The sequence below is a fragment of the Hyposmocoma kahamanoa genome, unplaced genomic scaffold (genome assembly GCF_003589595.1).
Source record: "Hyposmocoma kahamanoa isolate Upper Pololo Valley unplaced genomic scaffold, ASM358959v1 65, whole genome shotgun sequence".
Taxonomy (NCBI): Eukaryota; Metazoa; Arthropoda; class Insecta; order Lepidoptera; family Cosmopterigidae; genus Hyposmocoma; species Hyposmocoma kahamanoa.
The window spans coordinates 15,793,623-15,815,577 of record NW_020653853.1 but is presented as its reverse complement, the minus strand read 5'-3'; the positions used below and the strand labels follow the sequence as shown (position 1 = coordinate 15,815,577).

Here is a 21,955-nt window from a genome sequence, read left to right as displayed (position 1 = left end):
TGCTCATGTTTCGCTGTCTGAATGACAATGTTAGATATACAAGCACCTCGTCTCTCGAGTTTTTAGGCCTTTCAAATATTTCTATATGTGACGTGGTACGATAAAAATAATAAAACGCCTTATTTCCTCCGATTAGAGGTCGTTGATTTAAAATTAATGAAAAATAAGTAAATAAATCACAGTAAAACATTTCAAGTGCGTTCTTGATTTTTGTCATATATGAGACTTTTAAAATGGAAGATTGGCGTAAATATTTAATTATAAGGAGATATTTATGTAGATTCTAGATACACAGTAAATACTGGTGATATTTTACGGCACGAAACAATCGCACTGAAATAGCATACTTAGAGTAATCTCACATTCATGCATGTGGACAATAGTCCGTGGCGCCGGCGGGATCCCGCGGCTAGTCTTTATTGTATTACATTATATACATCAGACTTAGTATGTTGGCTTATTACTTTAGGACGATTTCTTTTCACGCTGCCATTGGATGATTTTCTCTTTGAGCTCCGATGCTGTGAGAAAATATTCGATATAGAATTTTAAAAAGATTGATATAATGCAAACGTGTCTTATTAAAAAATTGTGTTATTTTTATTTACCTGGGCGTAGTTGGTCCTCTGTCAAGGGTTGTCGACTGAACGGGTCAGTGGCACTGTTGAGTAAATGACGCAGGATCACCGAACGGTCCATTACCTGAAATATTTGTGCGACTGGTCAATATAGGGTAAGTACTGTTGTGAATTCTAATGAAGTATCAGTTATTCTAGGCAATTATGACAAAAGATATTGAGTTTTATTTTGATTACCTTTCCAGATGGTAGGAAAACTGGATCGATCATAAGAGTGTCCATGAGAGGATCACGGAACTCCTCGGGTGCGTCGGCGAATTCGTCACTTTTCTGCTGATTTGAAACTGGAATAGAACAATTTAACAAGGCCTGTCAAAAACACGATATAAATATGGCAATCAGTATAAAAATATTTAATACATCATTTTTATATTTTTAGCTTGTCTTAACAATATCAAGTGACGAAACGAACAAGGTGTGCACCTGATGGTAAGCTATACGTATGTCCATAACAGTTGCAGTGCCACTCCCAGCTTTAAACCACAAAGATCTGTGGGGCACTGCCACTGCACCTGTGACATAAGTTGACAAATCCCATGTGTCTGTAATTTCACCAGAACCCTTCAAAACCGGAACGCAGTAGTGCTGACATTACTGCTTGGCGACAGAAATCGGTAAGGTGGCAGTACTACCCTGGAAGAACTCTTTCACGAGAACCTCTACTGCTACTAATTACTATTATTAAACTACTAACAAACTATTAGACGACTTATATTTCAACAAAACGTAAAATTCATTTGACTTTGATATCATCTCTAATAACACAAAATGTTCGCTATATAGTGAGAATTATTATACATATCCTATCCTAAGTATATTATCATATCATAGTGTATTTCATAGTACTCAGTAGTCAATTACATAAAGAATGTCAACTTAGTGATTAGAGGTGCGCGTTTAAACGAAAAGCACTTAAAAAAGTCTGCTTTTTAAAATAAGCGCATCAGCGCGCTTTTTTTTATTTTAAGCGTAAGCGTTGGTCACTGGTCAGTCTATGCGCTTAAACGTTTTCCTAAACGATTTTTTAGCGTTTAAGTGAAAAGCGCTTTTACAAGCACGCTTTTTCCATTTCAACGGTTAACAACTACAAAAGTTTAACAATTTACGTTTTTGAGCGCTTTTAAACGCCAATGAACAAAATGTTAATATAATAATGTTATGTCATAAATAAACATATAACTCGTTTTTTCTCCAAAAAAACTTATCTTAAAACCTTTAGTGGTATACTCTTGCGTTTCGATATCAATACGACGTTGCAAGCTTTATTTTAACATAAAAGTCTATGCGCTTAAACGTTTTCTAAACGATTTTGGTAGCTTCAAACTAAAAAGCGTTTAAAAAAGCATAACGTTTAAACGTTAAAAAAATATAAATAACTTTTTTAAGTGAAAACGCTACCTAACATCGTAACTAAGAGGTCCTCTAATTGCAAATTTGTGCGACCATCTACTGAGTGAGTCGATAATAAAAGTTAAGAATCCATCTAAAAACCAAATCATGTCTTATGTACTCGTACATTGGATTATTTCAATGTAAACTGTTTTAATTCTACCTGTCTTTACCATAATATGAATTCATGCATAAAAGCTACACTTGATTGTTTCTCTCGGTCACACTACACACGACGTTGTCAATGTTCGTGTACAGAGATTCACCAAACGCGCATGTGCGGTTCATATCAACTTCGGTTGAGTTTACTAGTTTACTGCACATAAAATATACTGACTGGCAATTTGAAAGGCGTTGTCTGCGAGTGCCTTAAATCGCTCTATTTCGGTGGGCGTTTTTATACACGCCTTGGCCAATCGCACGGCAGCCTCCTCGAAAAGCTGCTTGCGAAATGATCTCTGTGGAAAAAAGCAACGAAATCATTGATTGATATTCAAAAACAGAAATCGTAACCTATCTAACATGTTTCATTTATAGTAAAAAAGCATAAAAATATTGCGTTAATTTATTGGGATCTTCGATGCATTAAGGGGTATGTGGTGATGGGTACATACAGAAATAAATGATCTATTTTTAATTGCTCTAACGATATTTGATATATTTTCATAAGATATAACCACTCATGGGATATAATTATTAATAAGTGGTACAACAAAAAGGTATAATTTAATTGTGTATAATAAATTCAGTTTAACAAATATTATATAAACTATTAACTGGGGTGCACAAAAGACGACGTACGATTACTTTCCTGTACGTCTGGCGTACTCTGGGCAACAATCGGCGAGTGCCTTACATAATAGCCTACTAAATCAAACTAATGGTACCAGACGCTCACTACGAGGAAAAAAGAACCTAAACACGAGCTCAGAGAGGTGAAAATAACGTTGCCCGTCGTGTGGAACCGAATGCAGGGGTTGCACAAGGATTGTAATGTAAATAAAATACTTGTCTGAGCGCTTGCACTGTCGGCGATACACGCAGCGGTACGCACTTATCGCTTAACCCAGAGCGAGTGACTGAGCCTCGTATTAAATAATATGATACATAGTCTATCCTAGGGAAGGAATTTATAATAAATTACACTCAATAACATTCGTTGAGTATTGTACATTATACCATCCATACATCGACCCCAACTACGTAATTTATCGTATGTCCAAATTGCCAAGTTTACAAGGGAGCGTTTTAAAGTTCTGAATTCACTGAAAGAGTGACCTTCATAGATCATATAACCGATATCTAGGATTTTATAATACTCTACGTGAGTAACAAGTTTGCCGAATAAAACTGAGAAATGCTAAAGTCACGTGTTATGCTTATTTCAGTGAATTCAGAACTTTAAAACGCTCCCCTGTAAACTTGGCAATTTCGACAGACTTCACGTCTGAGGGGTCGATATTAGATTGAAAGTAAAAATATATCATTTGTCGTTACATCGAATAAACCGCAACTATTTCAGGGTTACAATGGACAAACTTAGTCATTTCAATGGTTACCTCGTCTGCGGCAAGCGCGGCGTGAAACTGTGGCGAGTCAAGATGCAAGTAGATGTCCACGAGCTGGCTAAGTAGCCGCCTTGGCTCCCACCCGTACTTCTCTGGCCGGCGGACCTGAACATAAATGATTAATTCATTAATACTATTTACTCGCTTCACTCAAGTCCTTTTAAAACAGTAAGAGGACTTTTCACTAGACATCATTCGTAGTTCTGGGGAGTGCTTTGGGTTTACATTAGCATAATTAAAATAGTAGTCATAAAAGCTCCGAAAAGCAAATTACAAATGAGCTTACTCAATTATGAATATCACTGCGTTTTTTACGTTAGCTAACCACAGACAACTTTTGCGGAAATAAAAATACGAAATCACCGAATGAAATAGTGAATGTTCCCAAAAATGACTGACGTAAAACAAATCTAACAACTTAATTTATATTTTCTCTATCGAATTTTTCTCAAACATGCTCGGAAATGTTTGCATTACTTTCAAAAAACGAACACGGAAAGTTTGCCATTTAGGGACCGTGCGACTTCGTCCCGGCCAAGGCCTGCAAAATAAGTATGAAAATCCATTAGTGTCCTCTTCTCTAAACTTTTTAATCTACCTACTAATAATCAACTATGTAAACAGACAAAAGAAAACCTCATACAGCCAACTGCCCAGTGTTCATAACTGCGAGAATATTATATATAATATTTTTTAGTTTTTTTTAAAATACATCTTCCACTCTTTAGTCTTTTATTATTTTTTCCTAACATTGTTTGAGAAAAATTATATACATCAACGGGAACCGGGATTGTTTGACTCGTATTAATACAAGGCCTCACTGGCGCTCGTCCTTATAACTCATACTCGTCCAGAAATCCCTTACTTCCCGGCCTCTGCAATCAAATCTTTATTAATTAAATTTTTATTGAATTGATATTCAATTATTTTTTGTGAAATTACTCCACTAGTTTGATCCGGTCGGATCAAAGGAATTTTTCTGAGTGTTCGATCTTTGTGTTAATAATTATAACAAAACTTTATTCTTAAGAAAAAAACTTTGGAGAGCACATCTAGGTGGAAGAGTTTTCCTATTGAAGCGCAACTGGATGCTGAAGCGCAGCTATGTATTTTTTCCCAACATACAATGTAATTCTACGAGTTAGTTCGATTATTGGACAGTTAAAGGTTAGGAAAAGTAGTGTTTATTATGAAATATATAAAAATCCGCTGCTAATGAAAATATAGGAATAGATTGAGAATCCAGGGTCTATGTGCTTTAAAATGCACCACGTGAAGTTTATGGACATGCCAGTTTAAGGTTAGGGCATGCATCGGTCATCATCTTCATCGATATCGTCTTTAAAAGTGACCTTATACATATATTTCATAAATTTTGGTTCTTGTTAAACTATTCCATCATAAGGAAATAATATTATGAGTGACAATATAGGTCATATATCAGTTGGTATTTCTTTTGGTAGTTTAGCATATTATTCAGAAGTACGTACAGTTTATTTCACAGAATTATAATTTGAACAAGCTTTTAACGCAGCTTACAGTAAGCCTTAGTTCGCCGCAATTTAATTTGTTTGTAATGTTTTTCGGAGCCTTTATTATTTTCCTAATTAAAATAGCGAGTCTATTTCAGCTCTACAATTGAGACTTATTTATATTCGTACCTTAACACAAATTATTGTAAAGCTTATTTTACGAGCTATTTAATAATAATATACATAGATATTGTAATCTTTATGAACAATCTAGTCTCATTTATAAATAGGTATTTGTTGGGCAGGATGATAGTTTATATTATGAGCTTAATATGTATTCCGTCAAAATGATTATAGTATTTTGTTTAGGGTGATGAGGTGTGTGTTGGCAAAGTTACCTTGAGATTATTGCACTTGGCCCCGCAGAGTTGCTGCAGGTTGAAGTTGAGCATGGAGGCAAGTCGGTCTACCAGCTCAGCACGCAAGAACGGCTCCTTGATCTCCACTGTCAGGTACTCTAGCATGTCCACAGTTTCTCTGCAAACCATGATTTAGAAATATAAATATTATAATACAATGTTGATTTGTATAGGATGACGTTTCGCAGAGCAACAATTTTTTTTTCACCTCATTAGCTCGAAAAGGCTTTCTTTCTCATTAGAAATCTGCGCGCAAAAGCGGTTTTTGCACACTAGCGTGGAAAGGGTTTTTGAAATTCGAACTTGACTGTGGAGCACCCTTAGAGGATGGAAAAAAATAGTCTAATGGAGCACCTAACTTTTTCTTTCGATGAAAAGAAAAAGATAATAACACGTTCAACTACGCGATTTCTCGTACATTACTTATCTATGTAATATAAATCCGTTGGTATATTTTATTTTTATTATTGTTGCCATTAAAGTGACAATGGTAACTAATTGTGTTTATGAAATTATTTTAATTCTTCGAAGATCTAAAATAGAATAATATATACTTTATATATAACAATAAAAACTTAATCACACAAAATAAAAGTACAAGCAAGAATAAAAATTGATGAGTGTAAATTCAGGGGGTCTACTCTCGATCTCCGTCCGAAACAATTACTGCCAAATAAGCAATACTAGACCAAATGGAAAGACGCGTCCGAGAATGAAGCTTCATTCTTGATACTTGTCTTTTAATTTTGTCGAATATTACGTATTTGACAGTAATTGTTTCGGAAGCATGTCGGACGGAGATCGAGAGTAGACCCCCAGAACACATCCGAAGATATTTATTTTATTTAAAAAATAGTTTTTTTGTTTGTTTTACAGTTCAACTCTTTTTCTTTCATCTACCATTTTCCTCGTTCTATTGAGGTGAAAAGCTGTGTGTTTCGCTCGGTAACAAAGTTGTTTCGCATCTCGTGGCTTGAAACCCTCGCTACGCTCGTGGTTCACAACAACCTCGCTGCCTTGCATAACAAATAACTATTAATATGAATATATTTGTATCCGTTGCAAGCCCTGTATTCTCGTTGTCCGCCCGACATTCGTTCGAAACCAGTACTGTCAAATAAGTAATACTTGATCAAATTAAAGACGTACGATACAAATGAAGCTTATTCTTTTTTTTTTACAACATTCTATTATTATTAATAAATTAGTCATACCGGATGGAAAGGAAAACAACTTAGTAGGTCTGTGTACACTGTTACAACTCTTTTCAGTAAAAATGCAGTTAATTGTTTTTACAGCCAAACCTTCGATATGTAAAAGCTGATAATTGGCATGCCCTCTTAATTAAAATACATTTTTTTTTAAATTTAATATATATAATTGCAGTCCTATCAACCATCCAGTTTGGTAATTTAAGATTTCGAAGACTGATCCAAAGTATCAAGCTTGATATGATATTGACCGTAAAGGCCCATTTAAATGGAGAGAGTTTATCGCACGCTTCGTGACTTTCGTCACGATTTTTCATTCGCAATCAATAATCGCCATAATATTATCGTATCAAAATGTTTACATATAGGCAAGAACTAAAATCTCGCCTACGATTATGTCATACGAGATTCGCAAGCAACTTAATCGCCTCCTCGATTGTTTACACAGAGAAACTACTAGCAAGAAGATTGTTGCTTACGAGTTCGCGACTTGTCTAAACTCGATCTTGTATGACATTTTTTCAATTAATTCTTGTCTTAGAAAAGCAGTGATAATCAAAACACCCTCGCGTACTGCACTCATGGTAGCGACTGCCTGGCACAAAAACTCGAAATACGATTTTTGCTTTCAAGTACTGTTTACATGGAGACATTCAATATTCAAAGGTGAGGCGATTATCGCTCACGTGGAAGGGCGATAATCACGAATGTTTAGACGAGGAAAGTTTTTTATATTCTTTCGATAATCGTATGTTCGAGACGAGAGACTCTCTCCATCTAAATGGGCCTTAATGGTTCTGCAAAGAATGCAGACAAAATGTACAAAATTTTTTGGTTTAAATTTTATTGTACTCCAATTTTGTAATACTTATTACACAGGGTGTAAATTTGAGACGGGGCAGCAAGGCCAGCTACCTTAATCTTTGTAATTACAGGAAAACGGTTCTAGAAGACTACCCTTGAATTTTGAAGATATTTTGATTGGCATTCACAGATTTTGAAATAATGGTACAGTCAGCCAGATAAAAAACAATTTTTACAAAACTTTTTTTTATGCCATTCGATCCGGTCTCTGGTAAGGATCAATAGTCTCTATGGAACCAACTGAGGTAACAGTACTCGAAATGGCAGAAATCGCAAAAAATCTTTTGCGACTGCCACGCAGAGGTCCTAGGTTCGATCCCCAGGCCGGGAGAAATATTTGTATGGCCTACATTTATTTCTTTCGTGAGTTTGGGTGTAATGTGTGGTTGTCTATGTGTGTGTGTCCATGGCACCCGCGACACAGGGTTTTCCCTAGTGCGGGGCTATATTGAGTGTGCGCGTTATTATATTATTATTATTAATTTGTTTGAAAACTATTCTGCCAAATCATTACGGTGAACTGCGCTCCGATTGCCAGCCCGAATTCGTAACATTGACGGGTGTCGTCAATTGCTTCACTTCAAATGGACCAGTTTAACTCGACCTTTGCTATAATGGACGAAAATTGAAAAATTACATATTTCGTTACGGATGAAATGTGATTCTGTTTGTTTTGTAATTAGATGTATTGCTGCCTTTCCCATACCACCGAAAGAAACAACCCCCCGTTGTTAGAGATATTATCTCTATTACAATAAATACAGAATATTTTTGGCATATACGGTGCACGTAGGTCAGTTGTTGGAGCTGTACTATTTCAGCTTTGTAATGTGACTTCAGCGCAAATGAGAGTTGATATTTAAAAGTGATGTAAGGCCCATTTGCCTGATGAGTTGCCAGGGATGGATGGCCCTTATTTCCTCTTTATTTCTAGTTATAAACTCGATCCCTTGACTGCACCAACGGTCAAAAAGCTCTTAACTCGTTTAAAAATTTAAGTAGCGGATCCGAAGGTTACTGAATATTTCCGCCAAAAGGACGTGCTGTAGCAGCGAATTTGCACGAAAACACACAGAACAGGCGAGGACTTTTCCCGAATCATGTTTTATACCGGCTTACCTGGCGAGAGTGAGATAGGAGCGGCACTGTCGCTCGTCCTGCGCAAGCGCCCGGGCTCTGGCCTCGGCCGTGCCGCTGGATGCACCCTGCCCCTCTTGCGCCTCGTGGATGCGTTTCAGGTACTGTCGTAATCGTCAACATATATGTTACATTAGCCGTTCAATGCTTGATAAATTATTTTTTTTGATAAATTATAACAAAATGTCATTTGAAAAAAGTCGTGGTTGCCTAATGGTTTGACCTACCGGCTCTCAATCCGTGCTTGCGCTTTTCGGTGAAGGTAACGTAATGGAACCTGCGCGTCGAAGAAGGGATATCAATCCTCGGAAAATATGTGAAGTATGGACTATGGCTTAAATCTTCGCCTGAGAGGAGACCGGTACCCAGCAGTGGGTTGAATGGGTTGAAATAAATGGGTTGATGAAGTGAAGAACTTCATTTGACAAATTGACTTTGGCGATGATCGCGAGTAGATAGGAATTGTCGGTTCCCGCCAGAGGGCGTTAGGGTAATTTTGTATTTGGTTGTAAATGGGTGCTTTCAAGGTAGCATCTAGTAGTAGTAGAAGTTCAAGTTCGATTGGTGTTGGTGTGAGGGATGTGAGGGAGGTATTTTGAGGGGTGTCCAGTTTGTGAAAAGCTCAACTGTTGTGGATAAGGGCGGGTGACGGTTACGGCCGTTCAGGCTGTTGGTTGTTCGTGGAGATGTTTTTTTTTCGTTGGGAAGTGCGTGCGCTGCTCTAGGAATCATGATGATGTGTATCGATTGCGCTATGTTATGTAAAGATAGCGTTGCTTGCCTGTTCGGGACAGGGAGATTTAGTTGGTCTATAATGGGTAATAAATAGTGACCAGCATAGTGGTGTAAAACCGAAAATTGCTATCTACTATTATTTTTACAAAACTGACACTGTTTCAATAAGTCCAGTGGTAGTAAATAAGTCACTTTATACTAAATAGTCAACACACAAAAATGCAATATACGCTATAGAGACGTACACTAAAACCTGGTACAAAAAATAATCTTGGTATAGTTGGCGAAATATTATTTGCACCGATTCGTCTTATCGCTTCATCTTTAGAGTACAATAGGACAAAAGAGTGAGTTGTCTCTGTAATGCATGTGCCATCTGTATAGTGCAAATAACTAGTTTAAATACTTGTACGCATTGGCACTTACTTCTAAACTTGGTCATCTTTATGGAGAACTAACTTTCTTGATATAGTAAGAAAAGAGTTTTTTTTAAATTCTTATAATATCAAGTGACTGGACGGACAAGCCTGTCCATAACAGTTGCATTGCCACTCAGAATTTTAAATCGCAAATATTTGAGGGGAACTGCCACTGCACCCGTCACTCTGAGACATAAGTTGACAAGCATCATGTGCCTGTAATTTCACCAGCACTCTTACCCTTCAAAACCGGAACATAGTAATGCTGACATTACTGCTTGGCGGCAAAAATAGGTAAGGTGGCAGTACTTCCCTGGACGAATTGGATTACATTGGATTACATACACCGTTGTGAAAAATTTCATCTATTACCTTTATATCTGCGGAGAAATATAGCTGATGTGTGTTTTCTGCTGAACATTGCACAGAATAGGATTGATTGTCCAGAGCTCCTCAGTAACATTATACTCAAAGTTCCAGTTAAGAAGTTTCGTAAGATTAATTGGCTTCATGTTCCATTTAGTCGTACTAATTTTGGAATGAATAGTTATCTACAAGGATCTATAACATCATTTAACCAACTCAATGACGACTGACGCATAGATCTTTTCTGTAACAGCGTTACGAATATAATATAAAACTATTATGACTAATAACTTCTTTTCAAGTGAGTGATAAAGCGATTGTTGTGTTCTCATAGATGTGCTACTTAGTTATTTATGGTAGTGTTATTTTCTTATTTTTATATGTGGAAGCTTTTAATTGGCATTGGGATTATTTATATTTAAATCCATATTGTAAAAGTAGCTCCCCTAAGATAATAAAATAAAACTCTTTCACACGGAGCTCTACTGCTACTAAAACTAGTATTTTATGAAGTATCTATAGTTAAAAAAAACGACCTGATAAGTAAAGAAATAACTCAAAACTAGTATTCAGAGCGAGAGAGAGAGAGCATTTAGCGCACCCATTGACTCGTACGATGGATCAAGATCATGTACGCTTTGAGTAAAACTAGTGATAATGGCTTTATGACTTACAAAAGTGTAATAGAAATAACGAACCGTTCAAATATATAATATTCATCGGTGCAAATTATATATCTTCAACTGTACAAACAATAGCGGGAAGAGCACTGATATATATGTTATTTACAAGAAATAAAATTTAAAATAAAAATTATTATTAAACAATATAATAATAAATATTCGTTAGCAAACCAACCGTTAGACACTCGTCAAGAAGGAATGTAGTATCATTCATCAGCATATTGATGAATTTGACGAACTGCCGCCCAGAGCGAGATTCTTTGATGATAGCCTAAAAGAAAAAAAAATCAATTAACATAAAACCCTGTCGATAAAATCTTAAATGAAAGTTTTTTAAACCAATGATTCGTCGTACAACTTATTTTATCGCAAGTTCATTAGAATATAATATCATTTGTTTTTTATAAATATGGTACAATAAAATTGGACATAAAAAAGTTCAGTATACATAGAAATATGAGTGATGTTGTCTATTTTTTTTTTTGCCATATCGCCATCTGTGAGAAATCTGTGAAAGTTTTCTTCACTCAACCAGATACCTTTACAGCTACCAGAGGTTGACAAGAGATGTTGCTTTATAAATTGTAATTGTCTATTAAAAACTATTCTCTGTCAAAAATGTAGTTACAGTACAATATTGTATATTTATAAATCCCCCCTTCTATGTTATTTTTTATATAGGTATGCATGTGATGTGAACATCTAATTTGCGTTTTTGTGTTGTCCCATTTTAAATTCTCATCATACTCAAATGATCTCCGGTTATCCAACCATACACAGTCACACCAACGTAAAAGTGTCTTTTTCAACCTTGACATTGGCAGAATCATCGTGTAAATCGATGGAGCCATTATAAAGATGTGTTACTACCATGATATTAATTTATTTTTCGTGAAATTACTCGCAAGAAATGCCAATTCAATTAAGTAATTAAAGATATGTAGTAAATTACCTGCTTGTGAATAGGTCTCTCCCACATTCCCTTCAAAATGATGCTGATATGGAATCGTATAGTGAACTTGTCGTAGAACTCTGTGCTCTGGCCCGTAGTCTCAATGTCCGTATAGAACTTCATCAAAGAGCTGGCTAGCGCAGTTTGTGACATTGGGTGGTCCATGAATTTCTCATACACGTTCTTCAGTTTGAGCGGCACTGAGAGGTTAATTACGAATAAAACTTCTACAATCTTGGCTACAAGGTACGGGTTCTTGATAAGGTGAGAGTTGCAAATGGCGGTTAGAAGCCACGTGATGATTGGATCTTCGATGTAGTCGGCCACTATTTGGGGTACGTATCTGGAAATTGTATGAAAACTAATGTAGATTGTCGTACTACAACAAAAATTATACCGCGTGGAATAATATTTCGAATATAGCTCGCTTGCTAAAACTATGCGAAAAACAAAGTAAGAGAAAGCTGTACAGGGCGACTCACGACGATGGGACACAGAAGGAAAGTACTTAAAATATTGTATATATTCATAAGACAATATTTCATTTTTAAAAGTACAGACTTAAATTGTTCATTTAAAGGAACAGTCAGGGTCCCCTGCCTGGTTCCTTATAGGCTTAGTAAGTTTAGTAACAGTAGAGCTCCTTGTGAAAGAGTTCGTCCAGGGAAATACTACCACCTTGCCTATTTCTGCCGCCAAGCAGTAATGTCAGCATTACTGTGTTCCAGTTTCGAAGGGTAACAGTGCTGGTGAATTTACAGGCACATGGGACTTTTCAACTTATCGGGCGTAGTGGCAAAGTCCATCAGACCTTTGCGATTTATTTTTATCATTTATTTTATTAGATCAATTTATTTGTTATGGGCAGGCGTGTAGCTTACCATCAGGCGCACGACTTGCTCGTCCCGTCACTTATTATTATAAAACAAAAATAATGTGTGTTACCTTCCGAATACTGCCTCTGTGGCCGAACGGTTACCACGCCGGGCTGCCACGCAGAGGTCCCAGGTTCGATTCCCGGGCCGGGAGAAACATTTGTATGGCCTACATTTATTTCTCTCGTGAGTTTGGGTGTAATTTGTGGTTGTCTATGTGTGTGTCCATGGCACCCGCGACACAGGGTTTCTCTAGTGCGGGGCTATGTTGAGTGTGTTCGTTATTAAAAAAAAAAAAAAAAAAAAAAAAAAGAATAAACATGGTATACTTGTACTACTAGTGGTTTTTCTTACATGAACCATAAAAGTAAATCTATATTTCCGAAATCATAATTTTTAATCCTCCTTGAAATCCTGAGACTTACATAGTTACTTGTTTGGCTGTGATGCAAATGTTCCGATCTATTAATCGATAACTAAAACTGTAATTAATAACGCACAATCTCAACATAGTTGCCAACGGGTGCCATGGACACACACAACCACAAACTCACGACAGAAATAAATGTAGGCCATATAAATATTTCTCCCGGCCCGGGAATCTAACCTGGGACCTCTGGGTGGCAGTCATAGTAGCCATTCCACCACGGAGGCAGTTATTTGAAAGATACTTAATTGGATTAACCATAATGTTATTTTCGTTTAGCATGCAACATAAACTATCCATATTTCTATATTTAACAAATAACCTCACTTTTACGTGGACTAAGATTTTTCAAATACAATTACAAAATTGTATTGAAATGAATATTGTCGAAAAAAGTGGTCAACTATTAAGTTGATACCGTCAAAATGTACACGAAAGTGTTTATCTCATTTATTGAATCAGAAATTTTAATAAAATCGGTTTGTTTACCTAATTAACCGACTTCAAAAAGGAGGTGGTTCGCAATTCAATGATTTTTTGTATAGATGTTACGCGATAACTCCGGGGATTTGTAGACCGATATTGGTGATTCTTTTTTTTTGGAAAGAGTGCACCTCAGAAGTGGCCCAATATCAAATTGAATAAAAATATTCCACCTCTAACGGTGGTAAACTAGGGGATGAATCCGGTTTCACGCACTTTCCGGTAACCGATTTCAATAAAACTTGGCAAATAGATGTAATTCCGCGAACTTTTGAGGTCGGTTTTTTGTCTCTGTACTGAGATTATTTGGGTAATGGATTGAAACAAATTATAATTATTTAATAATATGAAATATGAAATTTTCTATTGCTATGTAAATAATAACTTTTATTCGTCAAATTCTATTGTTATATATATGTTAACTCTTACTAAACAGGTCAAGATACTCGTCAAGGCAATGATTACTTTGTAATGGTTTTTGCGTGATGGTTTTTGAACAACACAAGAATAATGTTACTGCCTCTCCATTGCGTTCTATATATATACGTGGCAATTTCGCATGGTTATGTCAATATCACTTAAATGTGTTACGACTTACTACAATCGTATCTTGTATGTGGTCTTGAGTGTTCAAATGAACCATTAATTTTATCATACTAATATTTAAGCTGTGGAAATAGGTAATGAAATGTAACGTACTGCACTGCGAAGAGCATGAATTCGGCGATGTCCTCGACGTACCACTCGGGAGTGGCGCGGAAGGCGAGACAGGCGGGTGGCCCGCCCGTCTGCGCAGACGCCAGTTGCTGGCTCAGCAAGGCGCACACAGACGAATAGAACTGCAGGCTGCGACGCATCAATTCACCGTCCAAGAGGGCTGTCTCGGCGCATTGTTTTGACCTGAACATTTGTATATCAAGTATAGCTTTTTGCTCACTGTACATGTAAAAATTAATACATATTTATACTGTCCAAAAAAAACAAACATTGCACTCGTAATGCTAATTATAAACAACAGCTAACTCACTCTAGAGCTTTTGTTAACCTCTGGAATGTACCTTCCAGTACTGACGACATCAGTGGCTCAGTGATTTACACTGTGGGCGTTGGATGAGGAGGTCCGGGTTCGATTCCCGGTAGGAACAATTTGGAAATGTCTGGGTTTTCTATGAAGTTACCTTTAATTTGAGAGTACAGGGATATCCTTAATTTGAGACCAGGCAATTGGTGTGGTTGTCTGGCACATTATTATATGACATGAAAGTTCTGGTGACATTTGAGACAGTAATGTTATATAGTGACCTGTGTAGCCGTTTGATCTGCCGCCGCCAACGACGTAGTAAGTCGCGGTTGCGCGCTGCAGCATACGTGTTACGCCACTGCGGCTCGGCAGCCATCAGCTCTTCAATCACCTTCTGCAGGTCGCGGAATGCTCTGCAAATACGTCATCCGTTAAGATTTTGTATTTATCACAATTTTGCCCAAGTATCGACACCTCCAATGAACTTACTCCATTTTTGTAAACTGCCATATTTATTTACTAATATTGCTGCTACCCGAATTTTACCCGAAAAAAGGAAAATAAAAGCAGAACAGGCCCAAAAGTTAAGATGGCGTAGGTGTTCATTGGAGGTATCGGTATTATAATATAAAGTATGTAAATCTGATGTAAGAACAACCAAAAAGCAGTGATAGCCAAGTACACTTGCCTCTTATGTTGGAGGTAACGCGTGCTAATGAATCACTTTAACGGTTAAGGAAAATATCGTGATGAAATCTTCATGTAGGTATATGAAGGTGAAGGTCAATAAAATACTTTTACGATGTGTAGTATCCAACTCACAAAAGGTAACGAGAAAGGTCACTCTCCAGGTAAGGTGGCAGTACTACCCTGGACGAACTCTTTGACAAGGAGCTCTACTGCTACTAAAACTGGTTGTGTCTTTGTGTGTGTTTATTCCAACTACTTCATAAGAAGGTAGTTTTTTTAAACTATTCATTTAGGGGCTTTGATGATTATAGAACATGTCAGAATATATTTTAAAAAACGCTTTAATGGAATCCAAACATATAAGTCAAAATACTACCTAATGAAACATGTATACAAAATCTTCGCGGCACTATTTGTAGGCTCAGGCAAAACGGATTGAAACCAACCAACATGAAAATGATAGGTTACATTTGAACACACTCCATGAACAATAAATGAAGTTCATACTTTTATTATTTTTTAATGAAAAAAGAAAGATGTACACTCTCAGGAATTCCACATACTTCGCAATTAATACATAAATTATTGAACTGACCGAATCCTGCGCTGGTGCGTGTGCAATGCGGGGATGAGCGCGACATGGTGCATATGTAATGTGAGGAACCAACACACCGTCTGGAACTTCGCCTCCGGCCACTTGTGGGTTCCATCTTTGTCTGCAATAATACAACTTATATTAATACGGCATTGTATGTACCTAATGCTCTCGTTTTAAGGGAGATCCATGTCTGGCAGTGAGATGAGCGTTGTCGTACGCCACTAACGATTACCATTTTGACGTGCAACGTTTTCGAGACTTGACACTGTTGGTTTTCAGTCTCGGGACTACAGAGACTTTGTGACTAAGGCACTAAATAAAAAGTATTAAAAAATTAATTAAACGAAGTCATTGACCAACAGTGGTTAGTAAAAAAATTACTGTCGAGAATGGAGCGTAGTATAATATGTAGAAATTTAAACACGATATAATATCCGAACCTCTCTATCTGAAATTACATTAAACGCCCTTTGTTTCTTACATGCTAACTATAAAAATTAAAAACGAAACCTTTGTAAATAATTTTTTAAAATATTTTGTCAAATTTTCAAAGTAGTAGCAATAGAGCTCCTTGTGAAAGAGTTCCTCCAGGGAAATACTGCCACCTTACCTGTTTCTGCCGCCAAGCGGTAATGTGAGCATTACTGCGTTCCGGTTTTGAAGGATAAGGTTGTTGCCCAAATTGCAGGCACACAGGACTTGTCAACTTAGTCAAGTCTCAGTGTGAGGGGTGCCGTGGCAGTGCCCCTCAGCTCTTTGCGATTTAAGGCTCTGAGTGGCAAGCGCGTAGCTTACTATTAGGCGCACGACTTGTTCGTCCCCTCACTTGATATCATAAAAAATAATAAATTAAAACATCATGTTTTGACTGCCTACATGCCTAGACTATAAGTATGGAAACCTATTTTTTTTAAATAGTCTCGAAAGTTTTGTTTTCGAAATTTTCATCTTTTGCCATCACATCTCGAGACAAATTCTGTTCTTACTAAAAAAACACAATAAATATGTACATGGGAAGACAATTTCAAATACGTTACTGGAGGAGCATAAAGGCAAATAGCAAGAGTTTGGCAGAAATGGAAATCTCTGGAAGAGGGCTATGTTATTGAGTTATCAAAAACAGAAATTTTACTAATATTAAGCATGTAATATAATGTTTATATATTAGATAAGTTAGTATGTAAGTTCATTTTTATTCATTAATCAGCAATAAAATAAATTATTAGAAAAAGATACGTAGCACTTACTTAGGGAGTCAAGCCACTCTTGCGCCTGTTGCGTAGTGAAATATAACCTCGTTTCTTCGCGGATGTTCGCCCAGTTGCATTCGGGGTGGAAGGTGTATAACGGATACACGCGCTCCAATTTGATGCGAACTGATAATAGTTGAAGCACTGAACATACGTTGAGCATGAAACCGTCGCCTGCAATTTGACAAATTGTTATTTAATCAAACGATTTATATTTACCATCCAACAATTTGTACATGCACTCGTGTAATATTAGCAGAGTGTACCTTTGCTTCTTTCTTTATAAAAATAGTGTAAAAAATAAAAATACATCTTAAGTTTTAGAAATCAGGAATTGGCATGACATTTGTTTTCACAGTGTTATAACTATATAGATAGCAGGTAAAGTGCTAACACAATATTGCGTATCGTATTTAGTATCTTTCGTTCCTGTAATTATATAAGGTTCTTGCTTGTTATTTATAAGATAAGAAAGTAAAATACCTACAACAGAATTACGAAGCGATTACTTATGCAAATGCTTAAATATGAATTTGCCAATAAATGAAAACAATGACGAGAAATTAAAATGTATAAGAAGTGTTCCACGAGTTCAAGGCAAACGACAATGTGCTGACTGAAAATACATAGAAATTGTAACACTATTTACGAGATAGTCGAGTAATTATTTCAAAGATCAAGAAAATCGTAAACATAAATATTTACTCAAAATTCGCTAAGTGATACGTCTGGATCCCGGAAAATAAATAATTTGGAGAAATGCCAATACAAAATCGTCTAATAGGCGTATATGAGGTGAGCGACATTTGAACGGAATATACGATCTATTTTCGCTAGTCATCATAGAGACTAACTGCGTACTCATTGACGCCAGTTATTTATTACATTCTTAGATAAACTAAATTGATATCACACGGCGTACAAAATACTAAGATAAAAATAGGACATTGCGCGAACTATTTAGTGTATCTAAGATGTGTATAGTAAATAACTCGTCGCGTCAATGAATAGTCATCCTAAGGCCACGGTTAGTACGTGGACATTTTTATCAGTCCTTTGTAGAATATAATTTAATTGACCTAAATTGAACGACAGTGCCGGCTACGTTGCGGTGCGTAATACTCCGCCGAAGTCTCGAGCCAAGGTTCATTTAATTTTATAAATATAATTATGATTATAGCAAATCTTCAATAGATCTTCTTTGAATAAAGCTAATCTGTACAACGTACATGAAAATATTTTGTTCAAAGTGAATACACGCATGTCAGGGGAATGACCTCTGACCGTGAACACTATTAGCACATTGTTTTAAGGTCAAGCTAATAACGGACGAATTCATTTTCGGAATCACAATACCGCTAAGATGCTTTATGGGTCAGATAAAGATATATTTATATTGATATTTTCAAATCTATCAAGAAAAAAAAACTGTTGGTTTAATGGTAGCATTAGGTGAATGACTTCACTTACCAGCAAGTGACCTTTCGTCGGTTTGCAGCTGCGCACGGCGCTCGTTGCGTTGCAGCAGCGCGGCGAAGTACCGCAGCGCCAAGTCGCGCGTCTCTGTAGCCAGCAGGATGTTGTGGCAGATGCTATGCAGCGTGCTGCGGCTGGCCTCCACCTCGCGCTGCAGGGCGAATGCGAGGCTGCGGTCGCCCGTGCCCGTTGCGAACAGTCGCTCCGCCAGTCGCGGGTTCTCCTCCGCGAACAGGGATATCTACGCCGCACCGTCGACCAGTTAGAATGTAACCGATCGCACGCTCAGACGCGAACTTGGACGTGCCAATGTACTCACGGCGAAGAAGGGGCCGAGGAAGGAGACGCGGGCGATCTCGCGGCCGGGCGCCGAGGTCACTTCGGCGGGGCAGAAGCTGGGCAGGCGCGTGAGTAGCGCGCAAATTGGACGGGCAGCGTGACGCGGCCCGGCGCGCAGCTCGCACAGCGCACGAAGCGCCCGCAACGCCGCGCCGTGCCCGCGGCCCACCAAAGGCGAGACGCAGCGCCGCATTTCCTCGCGCACACCCAACAGCAGCGGCACGAATACCTGTCACAGGACTTAGTTACCTAGTTGTTCATGCTACGCAGAGATAATGAGCGAATATCTGGCCATCACTCACCTCGTCCATCATTTCACTGTTCCCCGTCGCCTGATGAACCTTGTACGTGGCTTGCATCAGCTCCGGCATGAGGCCGATCGGCGTGTTTCCGATGAGGATATATGGCAGTAATGGCGTTTTATTGCACTTCTCGAGGTCAAATACCCCCCGGAGGACTAGCACAAGGTGATTCACCAGCAGAGTTCTCAGGTTCTGCAGCAGATCGCTTAGCGGAGGTTCCGAACTTTTCTTTGGATGGTCCCTCTCATATACATTGATATTGTTGTAGAATCTTAATAGGTAGCTAACAGCTAGGCCCTGAGTTGGAATTGTTTTGGGAATAGGTAGTGATGGTGTGGGACATGTGGCTTTGTCTGTATCGGATTCTGAGCCAAGGGGCCCACTTGTCAATGTATCATCGCCACAGTCTTCACTTAACCTCTTTGACGTCTCAGAAACAGCTATAAGTTTTTGGTTTAGAGGATCTGAACCATCAGCTATTTGTGTAATAACATCTACTAAAGCCTCTGATGCTAGTTCTTCTAAACCTAGTTTAGGATTGTCAAGTAATGAGGCTGCTACTGATGGCACAAATATTCCTCCTGGAACAAATATACAATAAATCTATACAAACACACTTGTTATATCACCAGTTGCCTACGTAGCCAGCCACACAAAACATATCACAATAAAACAAAAGTGTAAATGCTAACCTGCACTCTCTTCAGACCATGACACCTGAAGAATTTTGCCTACAATTTGTCTAAGCTGTTCCTCTGTAAACTCCGAACAGCTCACTGTTCTCGCCCGATATATTTTACGTGCTGGTGACTGTGATGAATCATCTTCAACCTATAATAAAATTGTATTATTATGTTTAAGTCATTGTGTGATTATGAAACATGTAGTAGTGTTTTAGATAATATTTAAAGAAATTAAAATAAGTGTAGTCACAATAGTAACAAATGATTCATTTTAACAAACATTTTAATTGTTTGAGAGTTAAACTGAAGGTAGTTTCACATACCTCCATTGGTTCTGCCTGCTGTTCTGATTGTGAGTTTCTTTCTGAATTATCATCTACTTCCATTGATAGAGAGCGCCGTGAGCAACTTGGTGATGCATTATTAGGCCTAGGCCTGACAGGTGATGGTTCTGCAAACTGGGGCGGAGTGACAGACCGTGAAGTACTGTCTTCTCTTGCTGTGCTCCTGTCTGAACCACTAACAACAGTTGGTGGTATATTCCCTACCCGAACAGGTCCACAACTCAATAATAGTGCTTCATCACCCATTGAATCAAAACTGTTATATTGTCTAGTCTGAGATAAATCTGTCATTTTTGTATCAGCCATTTCTTCTAACAGATTATTGTCTGTCTTTTCAGTTACAATAATTCCATCCGCTGATATTTTATTTTCATCTGAGACTTTGTTTTTACTCTCTTCTTCAGAGTATGTCTGGTCTTTGTTTGCATCAGCTGCATCTGACGGATCTGTGCTAGAGCCTCTTGGTCCTGGAGCAGGGGACAATCTAGTAGCTAGCTGTGGAGCAGTATCTGGTTCAGGCACAGAACCTCCAGGAGTAATAGGAGGACTGGCCTGAGTAGTGGCTGCACCAGGACCACTGAGGGCTGCCAGACGCGCTAGGCGTCGTCTACGTATCTGTAAAAAAACAACATAATGTCTTGCAGCACGTACAAAAAGCACAAAGTGCGCTCCACTAAGAAACGCCAACGCTTTGTTTTGTTACGAAATTAGATTCTACTGTAAGCACTACGCCAAGGTCCGTATACAAAACAGCTTTAATATTCACTTACCTCCTCTTGACTTAGCTCGCTCATGATGAAGATTACTTCATAAAATGCAGACCTACAATACTGTTTAAACTGTTTCTTGGATTTTCGTCACAAATAAGAATGGGTAGAAACACAGCAGCAAACCACAACGTCAAGCAGTCAGTCACCTCTCAGCTGAGATGGGATGTTTGACGTTTTGTATTGGTTTTGTAGTTGGAGGAATGACGAGTAGAAAGTATTGAAAATACACGCGTCATCCTTCGCAGTCACGGTGCGTTCATACAATCAAATACATTTTAAATCAGGATTCATTCAATTTTGTAAATAATTTATTTTTTACACACGGTTATAATTTTTAGGCTTCCTATGTGGAAAGACGTTGTAATAATAATCGTCCTCGATTTCTTTATAAAAATCTGAAACTTTTTATCGGAGGCTATCAATTCTTTTAATAAGTATTTTTTTTACTATAAATATTTATTACATCATCTTTTTAATTCGATAACGAGTTTTACAAGTGAGTTTGAAACAGAGAACACCATAGTCACAAAATCCCCGAACTACTCTCGCGCGTTTCATCATGGGTTCAACAGAGTAGTTCAATCCATAGATCATACAGGTTCAATCGTTATAATCCCCTACCACGCGACGACGACGTCACTATTGTGTTACGAATTTTAGCCGATTACTATTACAATTCAGTCACAGTCGGATAGCAATTGTGAACATTTTACCCAACACTGGCTAGTGTGTTAGAAGTTCAGTATAATGTAATATTATTTTGTCTAAACGATTTAAGTTTATTTGCACTTTCACAATAGACATAAATTGTAAATGTTTTTGGTTTGATGACAGATGGAGTATA

General features: G+C 37.7%; 1 protein-coding gene across 1 annotated transcript; it reads right to left on the bottom strand.

Moving 5' to 3' along the window:
- Positions 1-263: 263 nt before the first annotated feature.
- Positions 264-21,251, bottom strand: LOC113231288 (ubiquitin conjugation factor E4 B). The gene is made up of 19 exons (XM_026465533.1): positions 21,112-21,251; positions 20,321-20,956; positions 20,007-20,145; positions 19,315-19,895; positions 18,993-19,241; positions 18,668-18,914; positions 17,195-17,371; positions 15,945-16,065; positions 14,941-15,072; positions 14,338-14,538; positions 11,854-12,196; positions 11,077-11,172; positions 8,681-8,802; positions 5,466-5,604; positions 3,587-3,700; positions 2,365-2,485; positions 816-922; positions 609-702; positions 264-521 (listed from the first exon to the last, which is right to left on the bottom strand). The coding sequence occupies exons 1-19, from the start codon at positions 21,133-21,135 to the stop codon at positions 466-468; spliced, it is 3,699 nt and encodes a 1,232-aa protein (XP_026321318.1). The 5' UTR covers positions 21,136-21,251; the 3' UTR covers positions 264-465.
- Between the last annotated feature and the right edge of the window lie 704 nt (positions 21,252-21,955).

What these genes read in the sequence shown, in the direction of transcription:
- LOC113231288 (XM_026465533.1), bottom strand. Translation starts at nt 21,135, where the DNA reads ATGAGCGAGCTAAGTCAAGAGGAG. An exon ending in ATGGTCTGAAGAGAGTGCAG is followed by an intron (nt 19,896 to 20,006) that starts GTTAGCATTTAC and finishes TATTTGTTCCAG; the next exon opens with GAGGAATATTTGTGCCATCA. An exon ending in AGAGGACCAACTACGCCCAG is followed by an intron (nt 522 to 608) that starts GTAAATAAAAAT and finishes ATTTTCTCACAG; the next exon opens with CATCGGAGCTCAAAGAGAAA.